Source organism: Drosophila albomicans, chromosome 3 (genome assembly GCF_009650485.2).
Source record: "Drosophila albomicans strain 15112-1751.03 chromosome 3, ASM965048v2, whole genome shotgun sequence".
NCBI classification, from domain to species: Eukaryota; Metazoa; Arthropoda; class Insecta; order Diptera; family Drosophilidae; genus Drosophila; species Drosophila albomicans.
Genome location: NC_047629.2, coordinates 32,127,115 through 32,145,797, shown reverse-complemented (window position 1 = coordinate 32,145,797; position 18,683 = coordinate 32,127,115). Strand labels below are relative to the sequence as shown.

Sequence of the window (18,683 nt, the reverse complement as noted above, 5' to 3'; positions counted from 1 at the left end):
AACATTTTTAAATTCTTATACTGAAGTATTAAATTATATCAAGAGCTATATTTCGTATACCGATAAAATGCATTAAAAATATATAAATAATATTAAAATAATGTACCCAAAAAGAACTACAATATAACATAAATTATAACTACTGCAATTCAAAAATATAAATTATATTAAAAAATATTACAATATACCAAATTGAATATTTCCCCGTATATATATAGAAATATATAAATATATAAATAATATCAAAGTAGTATACAAAAAATATACTAAATTGTACAAAAAGCTTTATTTCGTATAATATACTACTGCACTCAAAATATTAAAATAATATACTGAAAAAATTCTACAATATACCAAAAGCTTTATATCCTGTATCGATATAATATAACATTCAAAATATACCATTTAATAAAACAAATATATGAGTTCATGCTGTTCGTTTTCTTCTCGGTAGACGTGGAAAAAGTCTTTAGTTGTATTAGAGATTATATTGAAGATCTTTTCTAAATATTGGCTATAATTATTGTCTTAAATTGCAGTTTGATAATTTTAAGTAATAAAAAAGTTTGTTTCACTCACTAGAAATTAATTATCTTATTTAATTATGTCATTTCTGTATTAAATGCTTTGTTCATAAATTGATTACCATTTGTCTTTATTTTACCTTAAATTTGGTTGCACTGTGTTCCCCCAAATTGAATTGTTTTTTTTTTATTATTATTTTTATTAATGTTCTTTGCTGTCGTTGGAGCTGCTTCATTTGCTGACAGTGTCGTGCACCTAGTGAACCCTCCCAGCTGTTGTTGCTGCTGGAGAATGCCACTCAAAGTCAGCGATGCAAAAGTTGCCTGGCAATTCAGCGTTTGCCGTTGACAACTTCAGCAAACAATTTTTATCGCTCTCGTGCCACACCTTCCACTGTTTTATGCGTTTTTTATATGTGTGTGTGGTCGGTTGGGCATGAGGGGGCGATTGAGGAGGGGCGAGGGTATGAAAAATGCAAACGCAGCGTGAAGCGCGCGACAACCGCAAATGATGCGCATCAAAATGTACCAGAATTTTTCAGTGTGTTGATAAAATAGCAACAAAATAAAAATACATTAAATCTGTGAAGTAAAAAACACATGAAATTACCTGTATTTTGAAAATAAATTGATTTTTTCATCATAATAGAATTTACAATAATTTTTTTTTATTCATTATTGTTGATAAAACACAATTTATCGAATGAAATCACAGCATTTATTTTTCATTTCTTTTAATTATTTATTAAAGGCCAACTATTTAATTACGCTGCATTTAAATACGCAGTTTGCGCACAATAGTCAAGATTTTTCTGCGGTTTACTAAAAATGGGGCCAATTAATATTTCAAGACCACTAACATGTGCATGTTTTCAATTAAAATTAAATGTGTTTTCAAGGTTGTGCTACTTCGATGGCGTTTTAAATGAACCTATAGAATATTCTATTACCGCATATTCATAGTTGCGTAGAGATTAAATGTATTTAAGGTTCTTAAACGAAGCAGCCAAAAAGTATGCAATAGATTTTGCTACAAAGCACACCTGACGTATGTGTAATGCATTTAGCTTAACCGTAAATGCGTTTGAGCACCGTGAAGAAGGTGTAAGTTGTGTTGAGCAGATGCTGAAATAGCTCCAGGGTGATGGGTCGAATGTTGCCCAAGCGTATCTGCAGTTTGTCAGTAATTAAATGTAATGAAAAGTAATTAAATTACTATCTCTAGTCTCACCGAAGCTGGACGCTGTGCACGCAATATCATCAGCTGAATGTTTTTGCGTATGGCGAGGTCAAAGGTAAACCATTCGGTCTCATAGGCAGCCGTGGCAATGGCCAAGTTCTGTGACGTTAAAAGGCAACAGTAATTCAGTTAGAAGAGACGAGGCCAAAAAATACAGCTCACTCACCTGTTCCCTTAACTCATTGGCATACCAGTACAGGGCCAATATCTGTGCCAGTATCATGTTTATATACGCACCTACAATGGCCACATGCGCCGTTGAATCCACCTAAAAATAGCATGGAATCAAGTGATGGTCGAGAGAAGAGAGAGGTACTTGCTTGTGACACACTTACAAATATCAGCATAAAGAGCAAGGCGCAGAGTAGAGCACCAAATGCCAAAAACTCAATCAGAAATATGTAGGTTGTTAGCTTATTGATGGTCTGTATATAACTATAGATGGAATTGGAATTTGGGTTAAGGCTACTATCAAATCAATTCCTTGTGGTTATTATTATTTTCGTTTTCGTGTGTGTGTGCTTTTGCTTTTAGCTTACTCAATGATCCGCTGATGATAGATAATACAATCGACTATTTCCACAGATAGTTGCTCTCGGGTTAGCTGCTTTTGGCTGAGGCAACGCAATCGATGTTGCAGCGCCTTGCACATCACAATCCCGAACATAATGAAGGCAACACAGAGACTCGTGTACGGTATATACATGCAGCAGCCCATCGGGGTGATGAGCATGTGAAAGACGAACCAAATTTGATAGTAGGGCGTGGCGTACTCATTCACGCCGGGTATTTTGCTACCAAAGGGCAAAACTGTAATATACCAAAGGATGATGGCCATGATGGCATTAGAGTTTGAGTGTGGCAAGTCAGCCTTCGATTTAAAGCGTTAAACGCTTTAAGTGCAGAAGTTGTGCATGTTACCGGATGAATAATGTTAATTTGAATTATTATAGCTTCTAATAGAAGTATTTAATTTCAAGTGGAATAAGTATTAGCTTCATAACTTTAAATGTTGTCGTTAGTGAATTTCAGAACATTTATTTTCCTACATAAAATTGAAACGATAAACGATAAAGCAACCATAATTATATGACAAACTGCAATTCTCTGTTTTAGAGCGAATCAACAACTAAACATGTTTTATATATAAAACGCAATGTTATTTGCATATCAGTTACCATAATAACTACCGTCCATACTTTTAAACACAAATTTAAATAAATCATGAACACACAAGCCATATTTAGATTTACAAATATTTGATATTCGTGATGTAAAAATAAAAATTGAATTAAAATTAAAATAGCTTTAGTTAGTTAAAAATATCATATTAAAAATAGTAAAAATTAAATTAATAATTCACCTAAAAAATTATAAGCTTTAGCTAATACTAGAGAATAAATAAATAAATGTTAAATAAATAAAAACGATTCTTTTACTTTCACTTTAACATACTCGAGTGCTGTTTAAACAGCTTTCAGACAAGTTCTTGCTGAGCATAATTTGCATAACTTTATCTTGGATTTGCAAGCAATGCATCGCTTGATATTTGCTTAGTTTATACTATTTAATTATTAGTTTGCATAAATTTGTAATGAGTTTAGCACTTTAATTCACTTTAGCTTTCCAGCTGATAAGCCACGTTTAGTTAGTCTTTAATTTCTTTGCTTACCTCGCTCACTTGAACTCAATGGATATAGACCAAAACCGATGCAGGTGAGCAGACCAAAGAAGAGATTTCCACGCGCCATGAGCTGACCCTGTCTATTCACCTGATCCAACAGATGTGTCACATAACCGTCGTTAAGACGCTGCAGCTGATAGTAGTCAGCTTGAAGATTGCTAATCAGCTGCAAGTAGCTATTCTGGTCGAATAGCAGTAAATATGCCCGCAGCAGTGTGTTTATCCACAGCACAAGCATGTACGAGTTGCGTATGATGCCGGTGATGCCTTCGTTGGTGGACAACATGTACAGCAGCTGGGTGGCCACATGGAAGATGGTCAGCGTTAGGCAAATGTAACGCTTCACATTCTTATCGTAGAGCAAGGCCCAGAAGCGTAGGATGCGAACGTTCATATAAATTAATTTGATATCCTCAAACATTTTGCGCACAACTGTTTGCCGCCCTGCGCTGACGATGGCCTTTTATAGCGCCGCCTAAAATTATGCAACGCTTTTTCTCGCGTAATTTGCTGCTCAAGTCATGGGAAAAGGCTCTCAAGCTGCAGCAGGTTGAGTATTAATAACAAATTCATTACAATTTCAATTGGAATTGGAATTTCAATAGCCCAAATTGAGTTGCAGATGATTTGGCATTTTTATTATGAAAGTGACCACCTGAGCGTGTATTCAAGGCAACGTGTTCGCAACACAATTTTTCATTAATTTTATTTGCATTGAACTATTTTATTGATTCCCAGTTGCAATTTGAACATTTATATACTATATAATAAAAAAAATCTTACACACACCTTTGTGTGTACCAGGGTTTGTTTTTTGCTGTACATTTGATTATTGCTTTTAAGAGAACAAATTGATGTTTGCAGTATTTCAATTTAAAAAGTATTTTCCATTTAATTCTCTTTTATTTTATCAATAAGTTTTGAGTGCGTGTTGCATTGAATTTGCCTGCAATATTCTTCAATATGCAATTACCATTGAATTATCATCTGTTTATCTGATAAACATTTATCATATATTCTTTTTTTGTGTACATACCAACGGCTATCGCAATCGCTAAATGCTAATGTAATTATTTTGTATATTTCTATTTATTTATTTGAGCACTTGATTAGAGAAATGCAATTGAAGGGTAAAAGCCGATTCTGCGTTGCTCTATAGTGAAAAATACGTTAAATTATAAGTATATATCTATTTTTTTGAAAGTAAGCATATAAATATTTTTTTAAGCCATTTAAAATAAAATAACAATATTATATTTATACAGAATTTAATAATAATATTTTTCTTTTTACCTATTTCAATATATTTAATTTACCAATTTGTATTTGCATATGATTATCAATGCAAACAGTTAGATAATTTAATACAAATAGTCATGAAATATTCATGTCATCATTATATGAATTTGGTTCATAGTTTAGTTATAATTATTCATTTGGCAGGTGCAGTTCAACATGGCACTAATTATCCTAGCACTTTTACTGGTGCTCTTTGTGTTGCTTTACAAATTTTCGATGGCACCATATGGTGTCTTAAGTGCTCGAGGAATCGCTCATGAGATGCCAAAACCGTTCATTGGGAATCTGAGTCTAAGAGTAATCTTCGCTCGTACTCCATTCATACAGGTCATTCTTGATAAATATAAGAAATTTAAGCAGCATAAAGTGTATGGATTCTATAATGTGCGGGAGCCGTTATTTGTGTTGCGCGATGTTGAGGTGATTAAGAAAGTGGGCATCCAGGACTTTGATTACTTCACCAATCATCGCCCCATGTTACCTGAGTCCTCCGGGACCATATTCTCCAAGTGTTTGATATCATTGAACGACGATAAATGGAGGGAAATGCGCAATACGTTGACACCAGCCTTCACTGGAAGCAAACTTAAGGCCATGTTCGAGTTGATTAATGAGTGCAGCCTGGAGGGCGTCAGATACATTGAGAACGAGTTGAGAAATGCAAATAGTCTGGACATTGAATTGGAGATGAAAGATTACTTTGAACGGTTTGCCAATGATGTGATTGCATCGGCTGCATTTGGCATTAAAGTCAATTCGTTTGTGGATAAAAAGAATCAATTCTATAAAGCCGGACAGTCGGTGATTCACTTCTCTGGACTCGCCATGATCAAGATTATACTCTATAGCATAATGCCTCGCGTGATGAAGGTAAACCTTACCAATTGTCAGACAAATAATGCAGCTGCTATATTTATTTAATTTAAACTTGTTTAGATTTTGCGCATTTCAATGTTCGATCAACGAAAGTTGGATTATTTCAAGACCCTAATATTCGATGCCATAAAATATCGCACTGAGAATAAAATCATTCGACCCGATATGATACATTTGCTGATGGAGGCCAAACGGCAATTTCTGCTACAGGAAACTATTCCAGAATCCTCCACGGAGCATGCCGAGTTCAATGATGACGATCTACTGGCACAATGTGTTTTGTTTTTCTTTGTAGGTTTCGAAGTAATGTCCGCTTGCCTTTCCTATTTGACCTATGAACTCTGCATGAATCCCACGGTCCAATCGAAGTTGTACGAGGAGATTCAATCAGTGGAACAGGAATTGCAAGGCAAACCACTCAACTACAATATGTTGTCGAAAATGAAGTACATGGAGTTGGTTATATCGGAGCTATTGCGTCTTTGGCCACCTGCTTTTAGTTTGGATCGAGTGTGTGGTAAAGATATCGATATACTCGATGACAATCAAGAAGTCTTGGTTAAGTTTCGTAAGGGCGACATTATAGTAATTCCAGTGATTGCCTTACATCGCGATCCAGAACATTTTCCTGAACCCGAGCTCTTTAGGCCGGAACGCTTTTTGGAAGAGAATAAAGACGAAATCAAACCCTTTACATATTTGCCCTTTGGCCTTGGACCACGAAGTTGCATTGGTAAAAAAATGCTGTTTAACAAATGAGTTAAGAAAGTAACAAAGATTAATTTTTTGTAGGCAACAGAATGGCTTTGATGGAGGTAAAATCTATTATTTACCATATGCTGTGCAAATTTAAATTGGTGCCTGGTGAAAAAACTGTTAAAAATGTAATGGATAGCTTAAAGGGATTTCATATGCAGCCAAAGGACAAGTTCTGGATCAAATTTGTGCGCCGAGATGTGATTTAAAAGTGTTTGAAATATATAAACAAATCAATAATCAGCGTATATAGCTTAGTATATGTTTGATTTGAAATTGAATTATCTATGCCTAATAAAGATTAGATTACTTTATTTACACGCCCGATAAATAAAGGTAACCATATCTGATAAAAGCTGATAATTATTGAATCGATTCAAGATAATAAGTATACAATTCAACCATATATTCAAGTACAAACAGTGAAAAATAGCGAACGCTAAAACAAAACAAAAAATTAAAATGTTTATTACTTTTGAACAACAATTTATTTGTTTGCTGTATATTAATGGCTTATCTCACTTTTTTGTGGGTGAACCACATTCTAAAGTACATTATCACAACTTTGAAATACTCTTTAATTTTAATAAATTGTGTATTAGAATGTCAAGATAATTTCGTGTTGACCTTTAGCAGCCTTAAGCTATCTTTAGTATTAACACATATCAATGTAAAGATACAAATTTATGACTATTGATACCAAAAGTTGGTTGACAAAGAAGGCGAATGATTCATAGTATCAAGTGCAAAATGTTAGAGCATTTGTTTGTCTTTTTTTTTTTTGGTTTACAAACATTATTCTAGGAGAGAATGAGAGATTGTGAATAATACAACGCAAAACTGGTTTGTGGACTGGGAGAGCGAATAATTTATTTCATAAATTTAAATAGATTTTGCGGCAACGAGAGAATCGAGAGGGAGTGAGCATAGTTCTAATGAATGAACAAGAATATGCGATAAATGTATATACAAATGTATGTACATATATATCTCTCTTTGAGTATAAATGTTTTTTTTCGTATTTCTGATTAGATGTCGAGAGAGTTCTCGGGTTCTATATTTCGTTTAGATGTTGCGACATTAGTTGTTATTTTGTGGTCGCTCCGTAAAGTTCCCCAGAAAGTGACCGCTTCGCATAAAAATCTATTCGTATCTGTTTATAGTATCTAAATTATAAAGCCGGTAATGTATCTGATAATCGGTACACTTGTCATTGTGCTGTTGGCATTGATCTACAAATGGTCTGTGGCCAAATATCAGACGTTTATAGAACGCGGCATTCGCCATGAGACACCAAAGCCTTTGATGGGCAACTTTGGGCTCGGCGACTTTCTGGGTTCCGTGCCGCAATTGCAAAAGCAAATCGATCAGCATCGAGAGTATCGGGATTGCAAAGTCTATGGATTGTACTTCTTGCGTGATCCCATTTTTGTGGTGCGTGACGTGGAATTGATCAAGAATGTGGGCGTCAAGGACTTTGATCATTTTATGAATCACTCGGGATCGGATAAAATTGAATCACTTCTCACGAAGAGTCTCGTTCAACTTAAAGATCGCAAATGGAAAAATATGCGCAACATATTGACACCCACATTTACGGGCAAGAAAATGCGAGCGATGTATGAGCTGATTAATGTCTGCAGTGAGCTTGGAGTTAAATATATCGCTGGGGAAATTAAAGAAAAAGGCGCTGATAGCATTGAGCTGGAGATGAAGGATTATTTCACGCGATTTACTAACGATGTAATTGCTTCTGCTGCATTTGGCATCAAAGTGGATTCGTTTGCGGAGAAGGAGAACGAATTCTTTAAAATAGGACAGTCTGTAACGAAATTAACGGCCACTGCCATCATTAAAGGATTGCTCTTCAGCGTCATTCCAAAGATAATGAAGGTTTGTTTAAAATATTGCCCGAATTTGCAGTTTGATTCTTAAATTCCTCTCTACAGGCTCTGCGAGTTAGTGTGTTTGATGAGAAGAGCATTGATTACTTTAAGCGTCTGGTGTTTGATGCTATGAAATATCGTAAGGAGCACGAGATTATACGACCAGATATGATACATTTACTAATGGAGGCTCAACGACAGGGAGAAGCTGAGGGAACGGCGGAAAAACAATTTTCAGACGACGATTTATTGGCTCAATGTCTGCTTTTCTTCTTCGCTGGCTTTGAAACTGTTTCCACCTGTCTCTGCTTTCTCACCTACGAGTTATGCAAGAATCCCGAAGTACAATCGCAGCTTTACAATGAAATTCGCGAGGTGCAGCAGAAACTGCAGGGAAAACCTCTGGACTACGATACTCTGGTGCATATGAAGTATCTTGATATGGTTGTATCTGAAGCATTGCGTAAATGGCCGCCAGCTCCTCGCACTGATCGCTTGTGCAATGCAGACATCGATCTAAAGGATGAAAACAATCAGTTTGTGGTCTCGTTAAAGAAAGGAGATGTGCTCTTTATACCCATCATTGCATTGCACTATGATCCGGAGAACTTTGCAGAGCCCACAGAGTTTAGACCTGAACGTTTCTCAGACGAGAATAAGCAAGAGATTAAACCATTTACCTATCTACCCTTTGGTGTTGGACCCAGAAATTGCATTGGTGGGTTTCTTATAAATTTAATTCTATTCATTTTCTAATTTATTATTTTTACCTTTTCAGGCAATCGCTTGGCTTTGATGGAGGTCAAGTCCATAGTGTATCATTTAATACTCAAATTCCAATTGGAGCCAGCACAGAAAACGGTAAAGGATATGATGAGCAGCATTCAAGGCTTTACAATGGTGCCAAAGGAAAAGTTTTGGATCAAATTTGTTGCCAGAAAATCGAATGAAAGTTAAGCAAAATAATAATAAAGGCTTTGACTGACTTTGATCCGAGTGCTTTGAATGTATTTACTCCAGTTTAATGCCAAAACTATCTGCTCAGTTTATTGTATTAATTAATCACTTGGGATTCTAATTAAAACTTTATTATATTTACTGCTTTTGAAGCACCGACGACTTCAGTCATTTATCACGTCTGAAGTCACAGCAAATTGCACTATTTTTCCTGACAAGCTTCATTTAATTATCTTTATTTAATTTCTCTTATGCTGATGCATCAAAGTGAAATTTGTTTTTGCCACATTACGAGCAGAAAAACACACTCAAAGTTCACAGACAGAATTAATTAAAAGCAATCGAAAATAAAGCACTAAGCTTCCTTTTATTACTGCAAGCGACAGCAAAAGCAAAAGCATGCAAGTATCCCTGGCTTATGAAAGAATAATAATATGTAAAACTGTTGGCAAAATGGCATACGGATAAAAGATTTGGTGCGGAAGAAGCAAAGAGGTGCTTTTCTATTATTATATTTATGCAGAATTTAATTTTATTCGTTAACATAATGCGAAAATGTTCGCCAAACGAGCTGCACTTTAAATGCATGTAAATGAACCCTAGATGGCGCCACACTACTATTGCGAATAGTTTGTGGAATTTCTTTTGTATGTTTCGTGATGGCATTTTCATTATATTCGAAAATAATGAAAGAACTTGTTTTGACAGCTTGGCTGATGCTGCCAACTACCAATACATAAATTTACGCTAATTTTTGTTCATTCCCCAAAAATTAATTAGCAATAAACACAGCATCTTTAAAGCAAACTTTTTGACAGAAATCTGTTAATTAATTTACCAATTAGCCTAAACTGCATATTCCATAAAGAGAAAGCGAATACTATTGAAAGATTTCCAAGAAGATGTTTCGAGTGTCCATATCCGTATCCGTGTCCGTGTTCGTGTCCATGGCAAAAGGCTATCAAAATGGACGCAACATTTGCAGTTGACTGCGGAGTTGCCAGTTTAATTTGGTAAAGAAATTGTTGGGCAAAAACTTTTTGACATTTCGTTATTTATGTGCTTGGGATATTTAGGCAAAAACTTTTTTGGCCGACTAAGCAGTTAATGCGATATTGATTTATTCGCCTAGAGTCAGCAGCTGCTTTGCGCTTTTGCTTCGTCTAATAAATATTATGCAGCTAAAAATACCAAATGAAAAAGAATTATATATAAATAAAAATATTCTACATATATTTTTTAAGGAGCTCATTCCAAAAGTTTTTTTGATTTGGAATCTTTCTCAAAAATAAAAAGTGAATAGATCGCATTTATTTCAAGTTCATGAAATTGAAATGCGAATAGAGACGATTAAGTTGTGTCTGAGTTTTTAAAGGGGATCATTGAGGGAGGTGCAAGAGTTTCATGAGCTCCCAGACAACTGAGGCTAAAGCCAAGAATCTCAAATATCAAAGTGGCACAGACGAAAAACTTGAAGTTTCTATCAAAAGGCAACAAAGTTTTACGCGGAAAAACTTGGACTTGGACTTGCACTTGAGCGAAGCCTTGGCGACAAAAAGCGCGCCAAAAAAAAAAAACAAAATCTCAAAAAGTACATAAAGCTTGAAAATTTGTTAGCTGCGATTTTTGGCCCAGAGGCAAAAAGTTGTTAATTATTTTCGCTGAACTGCCAGCGGCATTTAAGCATTTTTCTTCCAATAAACGATTAAAAGCGAATTTTTTATTTCATTTGAAGAAGAATCTTAACTCTGGAAAAAGTGAAGTGAAGTAAGCGTTAAATGTTAATGGTCATATTTTCGGCAAACTGCAATGCGGCTTAAGTGCTTGGCAAATTGTGCAAACTTGTAATTTGTAACTGGAGAGGACTGGCAGCAGCTGCAGAGAGGAGAGAAAGAGGAAGAAAGCGAGACAGCAGGGACTGGCTTGTGGTTATATCTGCTTCGAAGCCAAAATCCCATTTTGGACAAAATGGTTGGCAGGCGACTTGACCACTGGTTGACCCATTTGCATAATTATTCATTGCGCAGCATTATGAGCATAAATAAAATGATGCTTCAGTGCACACACACACTCACACTCACACACATATTCTCTGTCTTACACACACTCACTCACATATTCTCTGTCTTACACATGTGTGTGTGTGTAAACTCTGTTAGCTGGCGGATAATGCCCCGTATCGCATAATAAACTCATGTGAGCATCATTCTTACTTCCTTCCTTCCTTCCGTTTCCGCCCTGACTCCGCCACACTTTCTCACTCTCCGCATTCGGAATCTCTTTCTCACTGTCTTTGCACTGCGCTTTTTGTTCCTTATTTATTGTTTAGCATTTTTTATTGCCGCAGTAACCGAGAACACTCGCCACACACAGACGAGCATAAAAACAAAATGAAGTTGTGCATTTCACTTTATCAATTTACTAAATTTTCCGGAATTGAAATGAAAACCATTTGGCCGGTAAATTCAATTGAATCGGCAAAACAGAATTTATTTCTGCAGCAAAAGTCAATGCATTTTTACAATTATTAAAGAAAATTGAACCAAGCTAAGACTATACATGTATATATTCATACGTTATAAACGAGTCATAAAATAAATTGCTTAAAGCTTGCGAAAATTGCCAAAATGGTATCATATTTCAAGTGATGCTCAAAGCCATTTATTGTTACTCAATTAATATTGCAAAATCAATTTAAAGCACAGTCAAAGGTTCTAGCAAATTTTATTTGAATAAACGATGTTTTTATCAACAGCATTTCTTGTGAGTTTAATGTGCTTTCATTCGCCTCTCAACTTGTTGACCCACATCAAAAGTAATCCATAATTTAAGTGACGCTTTAAACCAGTGTCGTTGCGCTATTTTGCAGCCTTGGGCTGAGCGCAACTTTATTAAAATTCCTCAAGTTCATATAAACAAAAGGCGACCGCAAAAGCAGCTGCTTTCAAAATGACACACAAAGTTTGCAAAGCTCTGAACACTTTACATGAAAACTATCACCAACGTATGTGTGTGTGTGTGGGAGTGTGTGTGTGTGTGCTCTGACGACAACCTTAATACCAAAATACTCAATTAAATAAAGTTCTATTTGAAATTGCATTACATTTATGAACGTGAGTGCGTATTGCCCTCTCGTTGCTTCATTCGCCCTTTTTATTGTATCCTTCGTCTTTCCTCCTCCTTTCCTCTCCTCACACTCACACATTCCGACAGCCGCAGTAAAACTTTTGAAGCTCATATAAAAATATTATAGTGCACGTCTCATCTCTCTGTGTGTGCGTATGTGTGTGTTTCTGTGTGTGTGCGGATAAACCGCAGAAACAAGTACTTACATACATATAGAGTACGAGAGTATACAATAAGAGTACTGCACATTTCGATTGTCAAGTGCAAATCATATAAAATGGAATTTTCCGTTTCCAGTTCCGGTTTGCGTGGACTTCTTCCTACCTGAAGTTCGTGACCCCAGAGTGTTTAGTTACTCGGATAGCTGCTTTAAATGGCTGTATGAAAACACTTCAAGAGTTTACTGCAAGCACTTCTAGTAGGAACAAAACTTTACCAGTGCTTCGTTTAACAACACTGAGCATAGAGAAACATGCAATAAGACTATCAACTACATAACATTAACTAAGATTAGAGGAAGCAAAATATGTTTCGACTTATACTCAAGAAAAAACGAACAATGTATGTATGATTACCATAGTATTATAATATTACGAATTGGTTACAATTTAATAAGCCTATATTATTGTGCAAATATTTTATTGTAGAAATTTTTTTAAATTGAAATATATAGATATGTAACAGCGGAGGCATTAGCAAGTGGGTAGACACTAAGCAATCGGTATCATAAGTCGATAGAAAAAGTAGATCATCAGTTGGTGGAAGTAGAGCTTTAGTCGTAAGAAGTAGAGTTGCGATTGTAGAAGTCGGATAGCAGTCGTCAAAGTAGAAGCAGTTAATCAAACTGTACTTTTCACATGTTATCAAACATAAATGCATTAAATAATTAAAGGTTATCTATATAACCAACATTACATACATATAATAATAATGTTTTATTAACTATAAAGTCAATTCACATCAGCTATAGTATTAATGTCAAAATATTTATGAAAAACTTGTTTAATTAATGCTTTTGCATTCATAGAGAAATTAAAATAAATCAAAAATGAATTTATGATATTACAAATTGTTTTTATAAATTGTTATACAAATTAAAAAAAAAATAATTTTTAAAATTGCAAATTATTTCCGAAGTTACATTTTTTTCAAAACATTAAAGTCCTACTTTATTGTTGAAAGTATTTTTTTGTGCTGAATAAAATTGGATTATTATATTAAAATATTTATGAAATATTTTTGCTTGATTTGGTAATATAATAAAAACCCTAATATAAACTGCAAAATAATCAAATGAAAAATTTATTCAATTTACGTAAACTTTAATATAACTTTAGGGTAGTTAACATTCATTCGTTCATCCAAATTAAAATAAAAACAAAAATAAAACAAGTTGTTTTAAAACAGTAAAGAAATATTTTGCCATTTACTAAAACTGGTTGCTCTACAAATACCGTTTAAAACAATAAAACAAAACTCAGTGAGTAACATTAAACTTTGCGATGCCATTTGTAAATTAAAGATAAATATGTACATATGTTCCATATCTGTGTGGCATTAACACATTTTCTGCAACTCAACCGCAAATGCGGCATACACATTCAATTTACCAACACTGGATATCGGAAATCCCATTGGAGAACTAATAGGCATTAGGTAAGTTTCAATCATATATGTATCTATCTATGTGTTAGTCAGTGGTAGCCATAGCAGGTGTTTTCACACATTTGCTATAATTCAACCGCAACTTTAATATCATCTATGCGAACGATTTACAACTCTGAAAAGCAGATAAAATATACTATGTATGTATAAGCCCATATGTGTGTCAATTATTGTAATTGTATGCAAAACTAAAAGCCAGATGCGATTTATGCAATCCTTTTGACACTCTGCGGTCCAGCAATTAATATAATTTACAAAATCATGTAGAATTGCCTTCGAAGAGCCTCAAATACGGTGTCTGCATGAGTGTGTGTGTGTGTGTGTGTGTGTGTGGCAATGTGTGTAAGTGCATTACTATGTACTGTGGATTAATATGCAGAGTGCCTGCCTGCAAGCGCATTTCAAATGCCAGGCCAATTGTCGGTTTTTGCGGTTTGGCAAATGTTTAAGCTTTTCGGCTTAAACTGTACTACAATTGGGTCTCATGCAGCAGCAGCAGCAGCAGCAGCAGGTACTTAGTTAAATTGGCGATGAGTGCTCTACACGGCATTGAACAAGAGCAACAAATTAAAATTGTATGCAAATAATTCACATCAAACAATCAACTCTTAATATATGGAACAACTCTGCGTATACTCGATTTAAGAGCACTCAAACATTTCACTCTCTCTTGATTCGTCGCTCTCTTCCCTAACTCTAAAGAGAAATTTATGCAGTTGAGCAAGGACTTTCGACTGTTGAAATTGGTAAGAGCGTGAGAGTTGGGGTTTGAGTTTTTGTGGTAGTACTTAAGATTCAGGGCTGGTAACTTGGCAAGTACTTAATGGATTACCAACCAAATCATTGCCTACTTCTTGATTTATGGCATGAAAATTGCGAGCTCGAAACCATTTTAGTCAATTTTCAATTGAATTTGCATTTATCTTATTAATATAAATATTAAATGACAGTGCTTTGACTTGCTGTTTATTGAACTGCTCAACTTTTTATTTAAAATACCATCGAAACGTGATTTGAATGAAATTTTTAATTTAAATTAAACAGATTTTTCAGTTTACATATCAAGCTTTCATTTATATGATTACAAAATTTTTTATTTTGTGTTTTTTAAATGGCCTTTTAATGTATGTCATCGCGATTCGAAGTTTATTTTACTTTTTTATTGCATACAAAAATTAAATGAATTGTTGTTTATATAATGAATTAACTTCTATGATTTGAAAATTATTTAATTTAAGTTCGTTAACAAATTTGCACTCTATATGCCATGTAATGAGAATTTAATTTTACCTTTTCATAGGATACAATAATTAAATAAATACCACTGTGTGTGAAAAGTAAAAAGGAAAGGTCAATTTAAACTTATTTTTTTTCTTGAGTCGGCAGGTCTGTTAACGACATCTGGGTAAAATTTCTTGTCAATGTCATTATCAGTAATATAGCAATAGTGTATTTTTACAATGTCTGATTTAATTGAGCAGAGAAGTTTCATCAAATTTTGTTAGCGGAATGAAATATCGACGCCGAAAACATTGGGGGTGTTGCGGAAGGCCTTTGGTGGTTCTACCATGTTGCAGAGAAATATTAATAAGTGGTACAAATACTTCAAAGAGGGTCGGGAATTTGTTGAGGACTCGGAGCACTTCGGAAGACCGTCGACGTCAACAAATGACCAACACTCCAATGAAGTAAAAGAATTGGTCCTCAAAAATCGTCGATTGATGTGTTAGACACCTTACTGATACGGTCGAAATAGCAGAAGGATCTGTGAAAACCATTTTATAAATTTAAAAACCAAATGTCGGGAGGGAAATACTTTGGAAGAGATGAAATTGATTTAAAAGAATAAATAAATTTTTCAGTTTACAAAGAAATTTGCCTTACTTTTTGCCACAGTAGTATTTTATTTTTAAACAATATATTATTTTTTATATCAAGATTTTATTTATATAGACTACAATGATTGTTTACTTTTTGTTTGTTCATTAATTTGACCAATATTGAATTTAAATGGCATCCGAAGCAATTTTTAACTTTTCATAGCAAATTGTATTTCATTTTCAATTTGACAACAAATTATAAACTTTAATGGAATTGATGTCTTATTTATTTATTCGAAGTATTTTTATTTAATGATTTCCTTTACATCGATTAAATATAATAATATTAATAATTATATACAATATATTTTCGATTCAGCATTTTCTAATATTAATTTAAAGTGGTGAAATAAATGAAAACTTTTAACAAATTTATACAACAATATCTTATTAGCAACATTTAGTATAAGTAGATTGAAATGAAATCCAAATGTCTTGGAATTCTCAGAATTGTGATATTTTTGGTATCTCATTAAATGTTGTAAGTAGAACGCACTTATGAGAGTTAAGCCTGACAGGCGCTTGAAATTGTATTTGCTTTTATTATTTTCATTTTCATTTTCATTTGGATTTTTATTATAATTATTAAGAGCCATAAATACTGAGTGTCTTAGCCTGGCTTTGGCATTTTATGGCTCAGGCTCAGCCTCAAAGTGCCTACGTTGGGAATCAAAAACATAAAAAATAATGTTAATTTCAATATTGCCTTATTAAATGAGCATAAAAGTCATGCGTGTGTGTGTGTGTGCGTGTGTGTGTGTGCGTGTGTGTGTGCGAGCTGCCAACATATTTATACGGAAATACGAAATTTGTTCATTTGAGCCTGTTAACGTTTTATTCTTTTCATACTTGAGAAGCCAAGCCGTGAAATTTAAATAAAACGTGCTTTTGTAGACACACATATGTACATACAAACATTTATATATTTTGGACAGATTGTCGAGCAGCTGCTGCCGGTTGCCGGTAACCGGAGTGACAAGGCTTTAAAATGGGCCTCACTCAGTCAGTCAGTTCGTCAGTCAGGCAGCAAGACAGTGAGTGAGTGAGATTGTCTGTTTTTTTTTTCGTTTTTTTGAGGGTCGATTTTGTCGCGTCGGGAGTCACGCACTTCACACACACACGGCAAGCACACACACATATGGTTTTTAGTATGTTACGCGGGATGCCGACAGATGGCAGCGCACTAACACACATAAGGAGCGTGTCGGGAAATGTGACAGGATGTCATTTTGCAACGCATCCGAAAACATAAACACGTCTCGCGCTCTCTTCTTTTGTGTCTCTCTCGCAAAATTATGCTGCTAAAAGGCGGCAAATGTTTGTATTTCCTTTAGCCTCCTCTGTGTGTGTGTGTGTTTGTGTGTGTGTGAGTGCGTTTGGAGGAAACTATGGAAAAATTTGCATAAGTGTTTGTCGGCTTCCCGCCCCAGACGCTCGCTACTTTTACCACTTTCGCGTAGTTTTCCTGCCATGGTTATTTAAAATACACGTAATATTCATAATATGACACAAACGCGTGCCATCCATGCCTTGTGTTAAATATATATAATACATATATGAAAAACTTGTTGAGTTTCATTGCAAACTTCCGACAAGTGCCTAATAATCCATTGAAAAGGTATTTCAAACACTTCTGATAAATAATCATTCACAATTTAATATATTTTTTGTTGTTTAGCTGTCGAAATGAGATTAAATTATTTATTTGTGCAATATTTAATAACTGTGTTTGTTTTTGTTGCAGCTTTAGTTGGATTTAATTAGCATTTTTTATGCGCACCACTGAAACCATAAAACTAATTTAGATTTCCATTGCACATTTAGTTGGCCTTTCACCTCTTGACCACAATTCAACAATGCTCACAATTAATTTCAATTTATGTCTAATTTTTATTTGTTTTCTTCCGTTTTTCATCCTTTTGCAAACAAATAAATGTGCAATTGCGTGTTTTGTTAATTATAGCGTATTTTGCTTAATTAAATTTCCATATAAAAAATGGAAATAGAAAATCTGGCGAGTATAAAAAATGTCTGAAAATACTAACTTAATTTTTAAATAAATAAACAATTGATTAATTGAGCAAAACTACAAAAAAGAAATTATTGAAACAAGTTAAATTTTTAAATAAATATAATATTATTGTGTTTAAGAGACAATCAAATTCATATTATACTTAGTAAATAAATACATAGTTTAATATTTGAGCAGTACCATTAAATATATTATTTATATATATATATTTGAGCAGTATGATAAGTCAATGTTAGTTAAAACTGAATTAATGAATTTTATAATGCAACACAAAAATATGTTTATCCGATAAACAACTTTTAATGTGTATAACAAATTCATTTTATTTTGTAATCTCACAAATTCCAAGTAATCTTAATTAGAAATCGAAAGTAGAGAATGAAATACGCAAATTAAATAACAATTTAAATATTAATTTTCGTACTTTAAACAATACAAAAAAAAGTCTTGGGCATAATTACTAAATTTTCTTTAATGCAATGGTAAAGACTTTAAAATAATTACTGAATCTACTTTAATAAAATGATAAATTAGATTCACAAATTTAATTAAATATTTGATCAATTATTTATTGTTGTTGAAATGAATTTGTAACCACTGTAAGCTGTATACAGGACAATTTAAGTGCAATCTGCTATCGGATGACAATATGCACGTTCTACAAGGTGCGTTCCAAAGTAAACAGGACTTTTAACAAAAAGACAGAACAAATAGCTTTTTCGGCAAAATCAATTTATATTATTCAAAATAGTCTCCTT

General features: G+C 33.9%; 3 protein-coding genes across 3 annotated transcripts; 2 read left to right on the top strand and 1 right to left on the bottom strand.

The window, feature by feature from the left end:
* Positions 1-1,592: 1,592 nt before the first annotated feature.
* Positions 1,593-3,869, bottom strand: LOC117567018 (odorant receptor 49b). Its single transcript, XM_034246705.1, has 6 exons — positions 3,437-3,869; positions 2,304-2,574; positions 2,100-2,199; positions 1,931-2,032; positions 1,756-1,863; positions 1,593-1,694 (listed from the first exon to the last, which is right to left on the bottom strand). The coding sequence occupies exons 1-6, from the start codon at positions 3,867-3,869 to the stop codon at positions 1,593-1,595; spliced, it is 1,116 nt and encodes a 371-aa protein (XP_034102596.1).
* A 1,029-nt stretch (positions 3,870-4,898) lies between these two features.
* LOC117567016 (probable cytochrome P450 9h1) lies at positions 4,899-6,699 on the top strand. Its single transcript, XM_034246703.2, has 3 exons — positions 4,899-5,617; positions 5,684-6,356; positions 6,416-6,699. Exons 1-3 carry the CDS (start codon positions 4,904-4,906, stop codon positions 6,586-6,588), a joined length of 1,560 nt encoding a protein of 519 aa, XP_034102594.1. The 5' UTR covers positions 4,899-4,903; the 3' UTR covers positions 6,589-6,699.
* A 757-nt stretch (positions 6,700-7,456) lies between these two features.
* LOC117567017 (probable cytochrome P450 9h1) lies at positions 7,457-9,422 on the top strand. Its single transcript, XM_034246704.2, has 3 exons — positions 7,457-8,272; positions 8,329-8,983; positions 9,044-9,422. The coding sequence occupies exons 1-3, from the start codon at positions 7,565-7,567 to the stop codon at positions 9,220-9,222; spliced, it is 1,542 nt and encodes a 513-aa protein (XP_034102595.1). The 5' UTR covers positions 7,457-7,564; the 3' UTR covers positions 9,223-9,422.
* Positions 9,423-18,683: the final 9,261 nt, after the last annotated feature.